The 13,194-nt window shown below is 34.7% G+C and overlaps 1 protein-coding gene across 1 annotated transcript; it reads right to left on the bottom strand.

Annotated features, from left to right (window-relative positions):
- Window positions 1-865: 865 nt before the first annotated feature.
- On the bottom strand, window positions 866-13,189 carry LOC112566148 (oxygen-dependent coproporphyrinogen-III oxidase-like). Its single transcript, XM_025242122.1, is given in 15 exon segments — window positions 866-2,416; window positions 2,746-2,875; window positions 3,261-3,340; window positions 3,956-4,035; window positions 4,477-4,588; window positions 5,149-5,274; window positions 5,813-5,879; window positions 7,740-7,858; window positions 8,088-8,162; window positions 8,572-8,603; window positions 8,606-8,621; window positions 9,553-9,639; window positions 10,121-10,187; window positions 10,538-10,667; window positions 13,156-13,189. Coding segments are annotated over 15 exon segments (1,227 nt in total). The 5' UTR covers window positions 13,175-13,189; the 3' UTR covers window positions 866-2,329.
- Window positions 13,190-13,194: the final 5 nt, after the last annotated feature.

The raw sequence follows: 13,194 nt of genomic DNA, 5'->3' as shown, positions 1-13,194 counted from the left end.
CACATAATCAACTTGTAATGAGAGCACACACATACATTCACACAATGCCCATTTAATTACACAGAATGGCATTAACACTGGCAACTGTCCTTTTTATGAAAAGGACCACAAAAAACTAAATGCTTAACTGTTTGACTTATTGTATGATTAAAACGTTTTTTACTTATGTTTGAAGTGGTCATAGTAGTACATAACTTTTCAGCAGGCTCTATGCATCATTGTTGGCAAAGACCTCCTTCCAAGGTATAAGAGGCTGTGAACATAAGCACATCAAAAATAGCTGTCCTACTGTTTCTGTTAGGCCTCACAATTTTGATTTAATCCCTTTATTTGTGGTTGCAAATCCTGCACATGCAATCAATAAATATTGCAAGTTGATTTTACTGTGCATGTCTGCACAAAACAGATTCCTGCATTCCTTAATTTAAGGTAGACAATTTATCTTTACCTTTCTGGTTTCAATTGTTAAAAATGACTTCCCTTCCCTAGGTATCAACTGTGATGGAGAAGCTGCTTCTTAAACAGGAATTTCAAAGGGCTTGTACGATAATCTCACCTGCTTTTTCTATTTAGACTTCAAAGACTCAAGTAACTTGCTGAGTAAATATGAAGTGTGTGTCTACATCCTGAACAAGGATAAGTATCCTCCATTCATAATTTTAAAAAAGGTTTGGTAAGACTTGTCTACCAATCTGATCTGCAGGCAGATGATCAATCAACAGAGGCTGAATTTAAAGACACGCTTTTCTTCTCTGCCTTTCCTCTTAGTCTCTTGTCCATGCTCACATGTACACACAACTGTGTATTTAATCTCTGCAAACACACATGCACATGCATTCTCACACAAATCCAAGAATGATTCATGGTGTTTTTGCCTTTTTATATTTGTAACCAAGAATATATTTACAGTGTCAAAAGAAAACATAATGCTCTCTTATTTTGTCATGTTCTTGTTATGAGCAGTATACTATTTAGACAGAAGCCAATACATATGTTGGCAACTAAAAATAAATCATAGAACCACTGAGATCTACTCTTGCAGTCTGGACTCTATAGGTAACACACATGCACATCTGTACATCACATTAAAGCCTACAAATTACACAATATTTTTCAGATTCTGGTTTTACCTCTGGTTCATAGGTACCACACCTGATAATAAGCTTACTACTTGCATTAAAGATTAACTCAAATGTATTAAAGGAGCTTTGATCCTGAAAAGGGGGCACATTTACAACTTCAAAAACTACAAAGAATAACTAAAACTCTAAAAGTAAATTTATAATGAAAAACATATTTTTAAAACAATAAATTCTGCACAAGAAGCAGCTTATTATCTTATGTCTGCTTTCTGAAGAAGTTGTCTCAGCTGAAAACTAGAAACAGGATATTTGCTTGCCATTTTTCTTACTGCAGGAAAGAAATTTCAAGGTAGGTACGTCTAGAGTATTGATACCATTTTTCAATGCAACAACTCCTTTATCTGAATTATCGATCGTAAGTAAAACAAATTTCTATTTTCCTGTAAAAACAATCACAGAATACTATCAAACTTTGCCCTTCTAGAAGTGAATCAGAAATGACTATGAAGGTCAAAATCCTATACTGCTGTCAGGATATGTCACCACCAAACAAAGCTACTGGTGTAAACCTAATGATGTACATCATATAGTAACGAATCGTAGAAGAAGGGAATATAGGTGACAGTGGATACTTTTGTGTATAAAAAGGATTTCATACCCTACTGCCAAATACAAAGAAGTAATGTGAAAATATTACTTCTAAACCAATAAAACCAATATAAAATCTTAACAAATATATCTATATACATAAAAATATATCATTGCATGATCTCTACAAACAAAAGTTCTGATCAGAAAACGCCCTGCCATCATCAACATGCAGAAAGTGCCATGAATGGATTTTGATTCCCTTTATAAAAACCACCTACTAATAAATGTTTTGAAATATAATGGCATTTTAGAGGAATGAACAAGCACAAAAAATGACTAGATAAAATATTCACTTGATTATCAGGGATTATTTGTTATATAAGTTGAAAGCTCCCACATCATGAATACAAATATTTCTTTCAAGATGAAAAATTCCTTGAATGGCACAAATGCATATGCAGTAATTACTTAAATTTCCCACAGTAATAGTTATTCCCTGAAAACAGCCATGGCAAACAATAGACACCTAAAAGTCAAAACCTAGCAGCACTATTCTTCAATCACTTCAAATACTAATGAAGATGTTCTCTGCAAGCTAATGAACAATAAAAATGTAACCAAAAATATCCATTCACAAAATACTGTCCCAAAGTTCTTCAAACCCAATCCTTGGGCTGTTGAAGCACCTTCAGCAGCTCCTCTTCTTTTGAACCAGCTTTGGGAACATGCATATATTCCCAGCGCTGTAGAGAAATTACCATCAGATCTTTACTTCACACATGCAGTCACGCTATGCATGTCAACTCAACAATGCTATATACATCAATATCTGACTAAACTTAACATGTGGTGAATAGATGTGTGTGAGCTTTGGCATATGTGACAGAGTGCTAAAGACCACATTTTCCTTAGCACCAACATCTGGAAATCAAGATAAAGACATTTAACTTCATGTGGCCAAGAAAAGGTATACGTCTCAAAGCTTATTCAAAAGAAATTACTGAAAGTCTGAAATAAATTAAAGTAATGAGCTGATAAAAGACTAAAAATGAAATAAACATAAAATGCTTACTGCAAGCAAAGGCAGAGACATCAGAATACTTTCATAGCGGGCACCTGGTGTGTACAGTCCAAACTTAGTGCCTCGATCATAAATAAGGTTAAACTCCACATATCTTCCTCGTCTCAACAACTGCCAAGTACTGTAAAAATCAAAATGTCTGTAACTAATACAAGGTACTACCCATTCTTGGCCATTTCATTAGAAAGAATATAATAGTCACTGGCTCTAAGAGAAACCTAATATATCGATCTTTCCCTTACAAGTTTAAAAGTCACTTTAAAAAGTAATCTATATTGTTTAATATAAGGACTGTTTAAAATTGTTGAATAAAAGAACAAGCAAGGACACAATATCCTTCTTTGTCAAGACTTGAGAGTTTGATAACATAAATTTTGAGTTTTACTTTTCCCTAATAAAAAGTAGGTCTATCAGCAAAAATAAATAAATAAATAAATAAAAAGCACGACATCACATGATTAACAGAAACTTTAAAAAAAATAAAGTAGCAATAAGCAGAGACATACCGTTCATCATAACTGTATGTCTTGTACTTCTGCTTTTTCACAATTGGAATGTAGGAGGGAATAACAGAGTCAGCACAGCTCTACAAAGGAAACAGCTATAATTATATCTTGTGACAACACAGTGTCCTCTAATAGCTATAAAGATCTTACTAAGTGGTGACCCATACCATGCTAAAATAAACTTTCTTTGTATTGCTTACTAACGCCCGAGACACAAAACTAAAAGAGCACTAATCTCAAAAAATAAAATAAAGATGACTTTTCCTTTACCTGTTCTTTGGAAGCAAAACTATATGTGACTATTAGTGTTATTGCCAGTTGTGTGTTCCTAGTCTAGATGGCTGAGCTGTTCAAAATTCATTATTAAACTTTTCATTTTTCCAGATTTTAATGTGATTTTTCCAATGTGCAAATCAATAGGAAGTCAGTGTTTGTAACTTCTCATAAAGAGTACTTGTGTACTTTTAAGATTTCAAGATGGTATATATGACGCTTCAATCATGGTCCAAAATAAAGTAGTGATAGCTGCAATGCAAATCATGAATTTCAAACCGTAATATCTCAAAAATTAATTGAGATGGAGACTCAGTTTTTATTTTCTCATACTTTCAAGTGAACATGGAAAAATAACTCATTAAAAAAAAACTAATTTTGTCTGCTGGTACTTGCTGTAAGTAAACTTCATTAAAATGTACCTTAACAAACTGGAAAACGGTTTCTTGGTCAGGAGAGTCCAGGTCATCAAAAAATATTCCACCAACTCCACGTCTTTCCCCTGTAATATAGCCAAGACCAAGACAATATTAAAAAGAATGCTTCTTTATAAAACTCCTCTTCAGCCTATGGTAAGCGTTGTATACCCCAAATATGCAGGAATTATCTCTGGATAAAATGCATTTATCTTTTTCAACTACCAATGATAATAGGCTTTTAGGGAAATTTCAACATTTCAAAGAAATGAATAGCTACATCATTTACCTTTAAAATGCTGTGAACTATTTAACAAATCCTTTGGAAGCTTGACATTCTCATTGTGTGTTCAGAGTTTTGCTTACACTTTTAATTTTTTTTGGCTTTAGAACCTTCTGTTTAAAGGTTTACAAGCATAAAGTAATTCGCAGACATTAGATACTGCAGAATATATAGATACTACAGACACTGGATAATACTACTGCTAGAAACACATGTTGTGATGTCAGTATCACTCATGTCTTACCTCTGTGTGCTACATTGAAGTAGTCATCACACCATTTCTTGTACTCTTTGTAGTACTTTTTACCATGCTTGTCACAAGCATCTTTCAAAGTTTTGTGAAAATGTACCACATCCTATTAAAAAAAAAAAAAAAAAATAGTTCACTAACTCATTAGCTCCAGAATATCTCCACAAGATATAAACAACCATAATTATTACTCATGGGTTTATCTTAGCAAGTACTTGTGGTAAAAACAATAGCATAAAAAAGTTAAAGCAAAATCAAGAATTTATAATTATAACAAATCAAACAAGCACAATATTGCAAAATAGTCCGAAAGCAAAGCAAAAATATTAAGATGTGGTCCAAGGAAAGAAATTAAGTTCACTTCTTGAAAGATGCAACCTTGAAAAAAAATCTTTAAAGTACTTACTTTGAAGGATGTATAGGAGCAGCATGATAAAAAATGAGAATAAGAATTTTAAAAAAAGGGAAGGGGGGGGATGGATCCACAATAACTAAATGTGCAGGTATTATATAAAGTATTATACACAAGTATTATTAAATGAACAAGTGGAAAGAGCATTATGAAAATACAGAATTTTATTTTAAACAAGTCAATAATATTTTTGACACTAATAGGTATATATACATTAAAAAATGCATAAATACACTTAAAATATAGGTCCTTACATCTTTGTCAAGGTAGTAAGGGGTCAAGTCTGTGCCGCCACCAAACCACCAGTGTTTCGTGCCATTTCTATCTTCAACTTCAAAGTAGCGGTAGTTAAAATGTACGGTAGGCACATGAGGGTTTTTCTGGTGATTAAACAGTAAGAGGAAAAAAAATCATAATCATCTACTAAAATGTGATCTCACCACTAGAATCAATGACAAATTTTCAAACATTATTTTATTCTTTTTCAGTGAATATCAATGTATTAGACATATGACAGTCTTCTATTAAGGATATGGTTATTCTCATTCTGGGAAGAAGACTTCTAAAAGTACAGTCCTGCACTTAATAGGCAGGCATTACAATGACTGCAAAAACTAAAGGATGGACACAAATATGCTGTTGTTTCACCTAATCCATAAAACTGTCAACTTTCTTGTCTTTATACTTGGCATAAGCTTGCCAAGCATACACCTGGAATCGATCACCATATAATGTCATCTGATATATTTTAAAAAAATTAAAGATTATGAAAAAAGGCTGAATAAAATCTTGCAGAACTGGCAAACAATGTGTTTGAAAGCTCCTCAACTGTTAGAGATGAAAAAAAAAACTAAACAAAAGCAGATAACTTAAAAAAGATGAATTATACTACTGACACCAGGTGGGAAGATAGCTTACAGGATGGATTACACTACTGACACCAGCTGCAAAGAAAGGAAGGTCATCTCCTTCTAACTTCTTTCCCCTGTAACAAGCAGAACACAGCAAAATGCACATTAAAAACAGGATAAAGGATCTCAGTAGCTATTTACAGTCACCCAGCATTCACTTATTTGAATGCTACCAATGTCACACTAAGACTGAATGCTACCAATGTCACACTGAAACTAGATGCTACCAAAGGAGAGAATGACAGACTGGAGATTCTTCTGTATGGATCTGTATTGTTTAAATTTTTTTAGCACTGTGTGAGATACTTTCATTTCTTATTCATTGCAGATATAGCCGTCAATCTAACAGTCTTCTTATGATTCCTTTAAGCGCGTAGAAGAACATATGACTGCAACTACACCATGCCATCAGATCTGGTTCTGGCGTCCCATTCCATTTGGGTCCATGTCATGCCAGCTGCCTCCGCCTCACTGTAGACTGATTTCCTCCATGTCTGTCTCAGATTTCCAACCCTGCGCCTCCCCTGTGGGTTCCTGCCCAAAGCTTGTCTTGTTAAATTGTCGACCGGCTTTCACAGGGTGTGACCAATCCAGCCCCAATTGTGCTTCTTGACGTCTTGACTGGCAGGTTTTTGGTTGGTTGTCTGCCACAGGTCTGTATTGGAGACCTTCTCAGACCATCTGTAGTTGAGAATGTGGCGCAGACATCTGTTGACAAATGTCTGAATCTTGTTGGTGATGGTGTTTGTCACACACTATGTCAGTCTCAGATCCATATGGAGGGACTGACTTTACATTTGCATTGAAGATGCAGATCTTGGCGTGTAAAGATAAAGCCTTGGAGTTCCAGATAGGTCGCAGGATATGGAATGTAAGCCTGGCTTAATTTATTCAGATTCTTACATCGTTATCCGCACCTCCTTCTTTGCTGACTATGCTACTAAGGTAGGTGAAACGGTCAGACTCTAATGCATTTCTCATGCAGTTGGAGTGGGGCTTCTTGTTTGTTGATTGTCAGGCCAGTCATCGCTGCTTCTTCTGAGAGCCAAGTGAGCTTTGTCTGTGCATGTTGCTGCTTGTGGGACAACAGGCTGATGCCATCCGCAAAGTTGAGATCCACTGAGTTGAGGTCCACTGAATGCCTGTGTTGCTGTTAGAGGTTGTTCTCTAATGATCCAATCTATGACAATTGGGAAGATTGTCAGCGAGAGCATACAGCCTTGCCTCACTCCAGCCCTCACTGCAGAGGGGTTGGTCAGCTTCCCGTTGTGGATCACCTGGCTTGTCATGTCCTCGTGCAGCTGATGGATGATGGAAATGAACTTTGGTGGAAATCCGTAGTGCTGCATCAGCTTCCAGATGGTTTCCCTGTCTAAGGAGTCAAAAGCCTTCTCAAAATCCACAAATGTCTTGTAGAGTGGCGACTGCCATTTGATGTACTGTTCAATATTGATTCGCAGTGTAGCAATATGGTCTGTGCATGATTTACCCTGCCAAAAGCTTGCCTGCTCTTGCCTCAGTCTCTTATCTAGGGCATTCTTGAGTCAATCTAACAGTCAGTATTCTCAAAAGCACTGGTTATAAACTTAGGCACTTATCGTCTGTAGTTCTGATGACATAAGTTCACCAAGCACTGCAGCTATTGCCATGTCTAATGTACAATACAAATTAAAGGTCTAATGGGTACATATAACAACAATACTTGTGTTAAAGCTTAATTTATCAATTTATTCTTACAAAAAAATGGTAACACTTCCACTTATCTGGTAACATAAACAATGTAATCAGAATCATACTTTAATTACATACATTTTCATATTGAACACATCTTCATTGCCTTGGCAATTACTACAACTGACAATTAGGAATTTACTGCATAATTTAATGCCATCAAGAGAAAATCTCTCCACTACTGGTTAAATATAACCTGATACCTTGATCGCATCTGTTGTGCAGCACTTGCAGGAAGACTCCCACTAACCACTGAGACATTAACTCCAGCCTTTTCAAATACGGTGCCATCTTGAAGAACACAGGTAATTCCTCCACCACCCTTTTGGCAAAACATGACAATTTAGAAGGATGAGTAAATATGGAAAAAAAACTTTGTTTAAAAAAAAGAAGCATGAAATGGCAAAATAAATAATGGAAACATTTATAACAGACATACACATATGTTCAGGGAGTGAACATCCATCATAATCCAACGATATCAGCTCCCAAGATACTTAGCACTACGGCTATCAGACAAAGACAACCATTTACATTTTAATCTACCTTACCTCTTTTCTATACCATTTGTCGACTTGAAATTTTTTTTCCCCATCTTGTTCTTCCAAAGCTTTACAAAATTCTGCCTGAATCATTGTAAAACAATGCATCATATACTATCAAACACTCACAAATGAAAAAATAAAAGATAAAAGTATATAAGTCCTTTTTTAGTTGTACATTTTACACTTCCACAATTCAGTAACATATACAAGAATGCCAAAGCTACTTCATTTAAAATAATAACTTAATCAAGGAGTGTTTGAAACTGGTGGACATCATAAATTATTTGCAGTCACTGAATAAACTGCTTAAAATTTTAACCTGCACTTTGTCCTGGATATACCATAAAACAAATTCTGTGTTGGATCTAAAAAGTAAAATATTTAAAAAACTAAAAGCATGCTAATTAAAAATGTATACGATCTCGATTGAAAAGCATATAATTATAGTCCTTAAAATGTTGCAGGAATCAATTTCTGAATAGCAGTTCACCTGAATTCTCATAATCAATACTTCCATGCGGATCGCATATCTGATGACTTCTGGAAGAGAAGACAATAAGTTAATTAAAGTGTCATTCAATCTGGCTGGCTTGTCTTTCATTAGCCCAGTCTTATAATACATTTCACTTAAAAACTAGCCTGAAAGGTTTGTGTTTTTTCAGATATCAGTAGATATAGGAGATATAAAATTAACCTGTAAATTTCAGCCTCCAAAATTGATTTGTTATCTGCTATGATTTGCCTCTGCAATTAACAAGCTCTGATAACAGTGTACTATGTCACGTTGGCACACCATTCACTTTGCCTTCAGTCAACATCAATCAGAGAGAGAGAATGAATAACAGTTTGGATTATTCGGATGCTGACAGTCTGCATTTCTCGTGGTTCTGAAAAACTGCTACTTTAACACGAGAAATGCAGACTTTCAACCTCCGAATAACCCGAACTGTTGCTCTGTCTGGTGTTGATGGATGGCAATGTTGTGAATGATGTACCGATGTTATATAGTACATTGTTAGCGCCGCTCGTTGATCGCAGATACAAATCTACCAATATCTGCAAAACATGCAAACCATTCAGGTTGGTCTGTAAACTAGGCATATTAATAAGCTGCAGTTAGGTACTTCAAAATTTACCAATATACTAACTTATTTTCTGATTAAATGCACAGCAACCTTTTTTATTTTCACAAAAAACTTTTGTAAACTCACACTCCACAATTAAACATACTTTCTCAAAGCTTTGAGGTCACACAAGAGATTAAAAGAAGCATATTAGTCTGCTGAGAGCAAAAAGATTATGAGCTGCCTAAAAATTAAAACAATTCAATTACCTTTTACCCAAACAAAAAATTCCTAGGAAAAAGGAATTTTTAGTCCATTTCACACTCTCTATATACCCCTACCTATCCACACACATGCTCACTAAGTTCTTTTATAACAAAAGCACAAAGAGAAAATAACTTTAGAACCTGTTCAAGTTTTTCAACATCTGTTAGAGGCTGGGCCATCCATTTGGCTGCTTGTTCCCTTATGCTCTCTTCAGTTTTGCGTGATGTCTAAAAGTAAACGTATTCTTGTTTTACCCAACAAGTAGACTCTTGCGCAACTAATAGTTATTTTGCTAAGATAATTATAAGTAAAAGCAATTTAAAACAAGAAAGAAATTAACTTTCAAATCAAGTCAATATCATGCACCATTCTCCTTAATGCAACTTTTTCATTTAGCAATTTTCCACTCAAAAATCCTGTCATATAGTGATATAATCTTAAGGCAAATCTTTACTTTATCTTGATCAGAATTAAGGGTCAAGTTATTAATAATGATGGTCAGCTTTTGGGGCGGGGGTCAAACTTTATGCCAACAGTGAACAATGTTCACATTCTTGCCTCCTCTGTATCCTTTTTAAGGGACCTGCTGACCCTCTTGCACCTCCCCCAGTTGCTATGCAAGTGTGAAATATAATAAAGAAGACAAATGAATAAATCTGATTTGCTTCACATCTGTTCCACTATACCAAAACAAAAGATGGTACTCACAGTAAAGAAGGTTAAGCTGAAGGCACCTCCACTTCCAAAACCAACAAGAGATGCTACTGTCTTCACTCTGTGCCATTCAGATGGATGGTTGTATATGCACGTGCATGCACACACACACACATGCGCCCACACACACAGAAGTTAAAAATATACATATAATGAAAAATAAATTTACTTATGTACATATATTTTGCTGGAGCAAATCAGTATCAATTTTCAGACATCAAATGCTATATGTACATGCACGTGAGAGAGACTGATTGTATGAGAATCATACTTGCACACTTACTTAAGTGTGTGCATATGTATATATGTGTTTGTGTGTATATGCATATATGCAATGAATGTAAAACATCCACTATCTGGAAACTTCTGCAAACTGTTCCTTTGTCTGTAACAACAATAACTCTAGCTCACCTCTTAGATCTAATGCATGTATGAAACCTTGTTGCTGAAAGTTGTACAGCAGTCTGGAGAATGCGAGTCAAGATTCTGCTTGTACCTGCCATACTGTCAAGCTCGAGGAGCTTAATGAAGACTGAATGATCTGTAATCCATTTTGAGTTTTAAATTCATAAAATCTCTGCTTTTAGACTGTAAACATACTATATAAACATATACAACTGTTTGCAGCACAACATGCACATACACTATCCTCTAATTATAATTAATATCCATAGTCTCTAACATCCCATATGTTTACTGCGATATACAAAACATTTCTTCTCTGGGACATATTAGTACTTAAGATAATCCTTAATGTCCACCTTTTACCACTAATTTGATTCTCAGTTTTTCCCTTCCAAATGAAGGTGATGTAGAAATGTATACGATGCCAAAATGGCTCATTAGAATTACAATCACCTACGTGACTAAATATCTTTTCTCAACTTGCTTGTTTGTTGATGTTGTTTATATAACTGTACTGTTCTACTTAAAAGCGCTAAACTGTCCTTTATTTCCAGGGGTTTATATTATTATTTTTTAACTGGTACGAGCTAGTAAAACATCGGGGATCAGGTTGCACTCCAGTTATTATCTGAGTAAAATATAAGCATTCATTTCAACAATAAAGAATTATCAGGATATCAAAATACAAAAACACTTATCTGACATGTTAAGGCTGTTGCTGAAAAAAAATATTTTCAACGTAGTACTTACGAGTTTATCGACAATTAAGCTTGTAAGTGAATTGGTCTGTGGCGTCGTCTGCTATTTTCTCATATTAGCTAAATGTATGCTTTAAAATGCGCTGATGCACAAGAAGACTAAGTCCGATATTCTAAAAGAAAACTCGAGCTTTAACTTGCTAAAAATTGTTTTATGTGTGAAAGCGAGGTCGCACACCGCGATCTGCAAAGATTGGGACACCTCAGAAATGCAAATCATGCCCACGTGCAGTATTGCACCTTTCCTGGGGTCATGTCCAGAGGCGTGACCTTCAGATGAGTTTGTTATAAAGAAATGTGTTACTTATGTACATTTTATTTCTGAAGTAAGCTTTACGTGAATAAAATCAAATGTAAATAACACTTGATTGCGACAAAACTTCAAATGCGGCAGCTTTCGCTCCCTTTCCCTTGACCGGAAGTTTTTTTTTGAAATCGGAAATACAACAGTTCTAGCAGCTAAGTCCCCCACTACAGAGATAACAGAAGTCTGTGTCTTATGATTAAGTTTAATTTGACTGTTGTAGATGACGGAGTAACCGCTCGATCAGCTGTTTCCAATCTGATGCTTGAAAACACATATCATGTTTTAAAAACGAAAATTAAAGTTCGTGATGTTTCTGCTCAATAGCTTTCTCAGCATACATATAGAGTTATAGTACTGTCACAGTAAAATTTTTTATGTAATAAGTTGTAATTGAGATGATTCAACCTTGTAAAACTGAATTATTATGCTAAAGATTATAACTAAATTTCCTTTAAAATGGTAAATAAATAAGACTTTATTCGATCTACATCCACTTGCAGAACATATAAGGATTGTGTTTTATAGTCTCAAAACAAAAATTGTATACCTCTCCAACCTAACACAAATTAAAGCAAATACTCAAAAGAAACTTAAAGTACAGTATGTGCATCAAGCCTATTTTTTAACATTGGTTTAGGGTGCTTCTTTCCAAATGGCATCTGGCATCTATCAGTGTATATAGCTCACTCTATGTCCATATACATATTAAATGTTACTGACCCAGAGTGAGATACAACTAACCATGCATACAATCAGTCCTGGCAGAATTTAAGATCACATTACATATTAGGAATGCATAGGAAGACTGAACTGACATTTTTATGAGACTTTAGAACTGATCGATCGATCGTCCTTGGAAGTATTTCACAATTATAAGTACAAATATATCACCTATAGCTATAGCTCAAATTGCTCTTTACACTAATACATATTAGTTTTCTTCAATGCAACATATTGAAAGTTTGTTGGCTTTAAGTGAAATAACACAATGCCTTTGTATAATGACAATTTAACTCCTTGATTAATTTCCCTATATATAGCTAATTAATCTTTTAGAATTGTCTGTCAATTACTGCTTCACAAGTCCAAAATATCCCACTTTCCATCTGGTATTCTCTTTAATGGACTTACCACATGCTCATTGTAAAATATATCCAAAGGTTTCCCTATATATAGCTAATTAATCTTTTAGAATTGTCTGTCAATTACTGCTTCACAAGTCCAAAATATCCCACTTTCCATCTGGTATTCTCTTTAATGGACTTACCACATGCTCATTGTAAAATATATCAAAAGGGAACCTATTCATGCATTTTCGGAAAACTAGAGAATCAGGAATATCAAATTTTTATTAAGGAAATCATGCAAGCCTATATAATCATAACAAGCAAAATATCCCACTTTCCATCTGGTATTCTCTTTAATGGACTTACCACATGCTCATTGTAAAATATATCAAAAGGGAACCTATTCATGCATTTTCGGAAAACTAGAGAATCAGGAATATCAAATTTTTATTAAGGAAATCATGCAAGCCTATATAATCATAACAAACATACAACTGCACGCTGCAAACATATATGTGTTGTCAAGAAACA

This window comes from Pomacea canaliculata, linkage group LG6, assembly GCF_003073045.1.
Source record: "Pomacea canaliculata isolate SZHN2017 linkage group LG6, ASM307304v1, whole genome shotgun sequence".
NCBI lineage: Eukaryota > Metazoa > Mollusca > Gastropoda > Architaenioglossa > Ampullariidae > Pomacea > Pomacea canaliculata.
The sequence above is the reverse complement of the archived record's forward strand: the minus strand, read 5'-3'. Positions and strand labels throughout refer to the sequence as shown.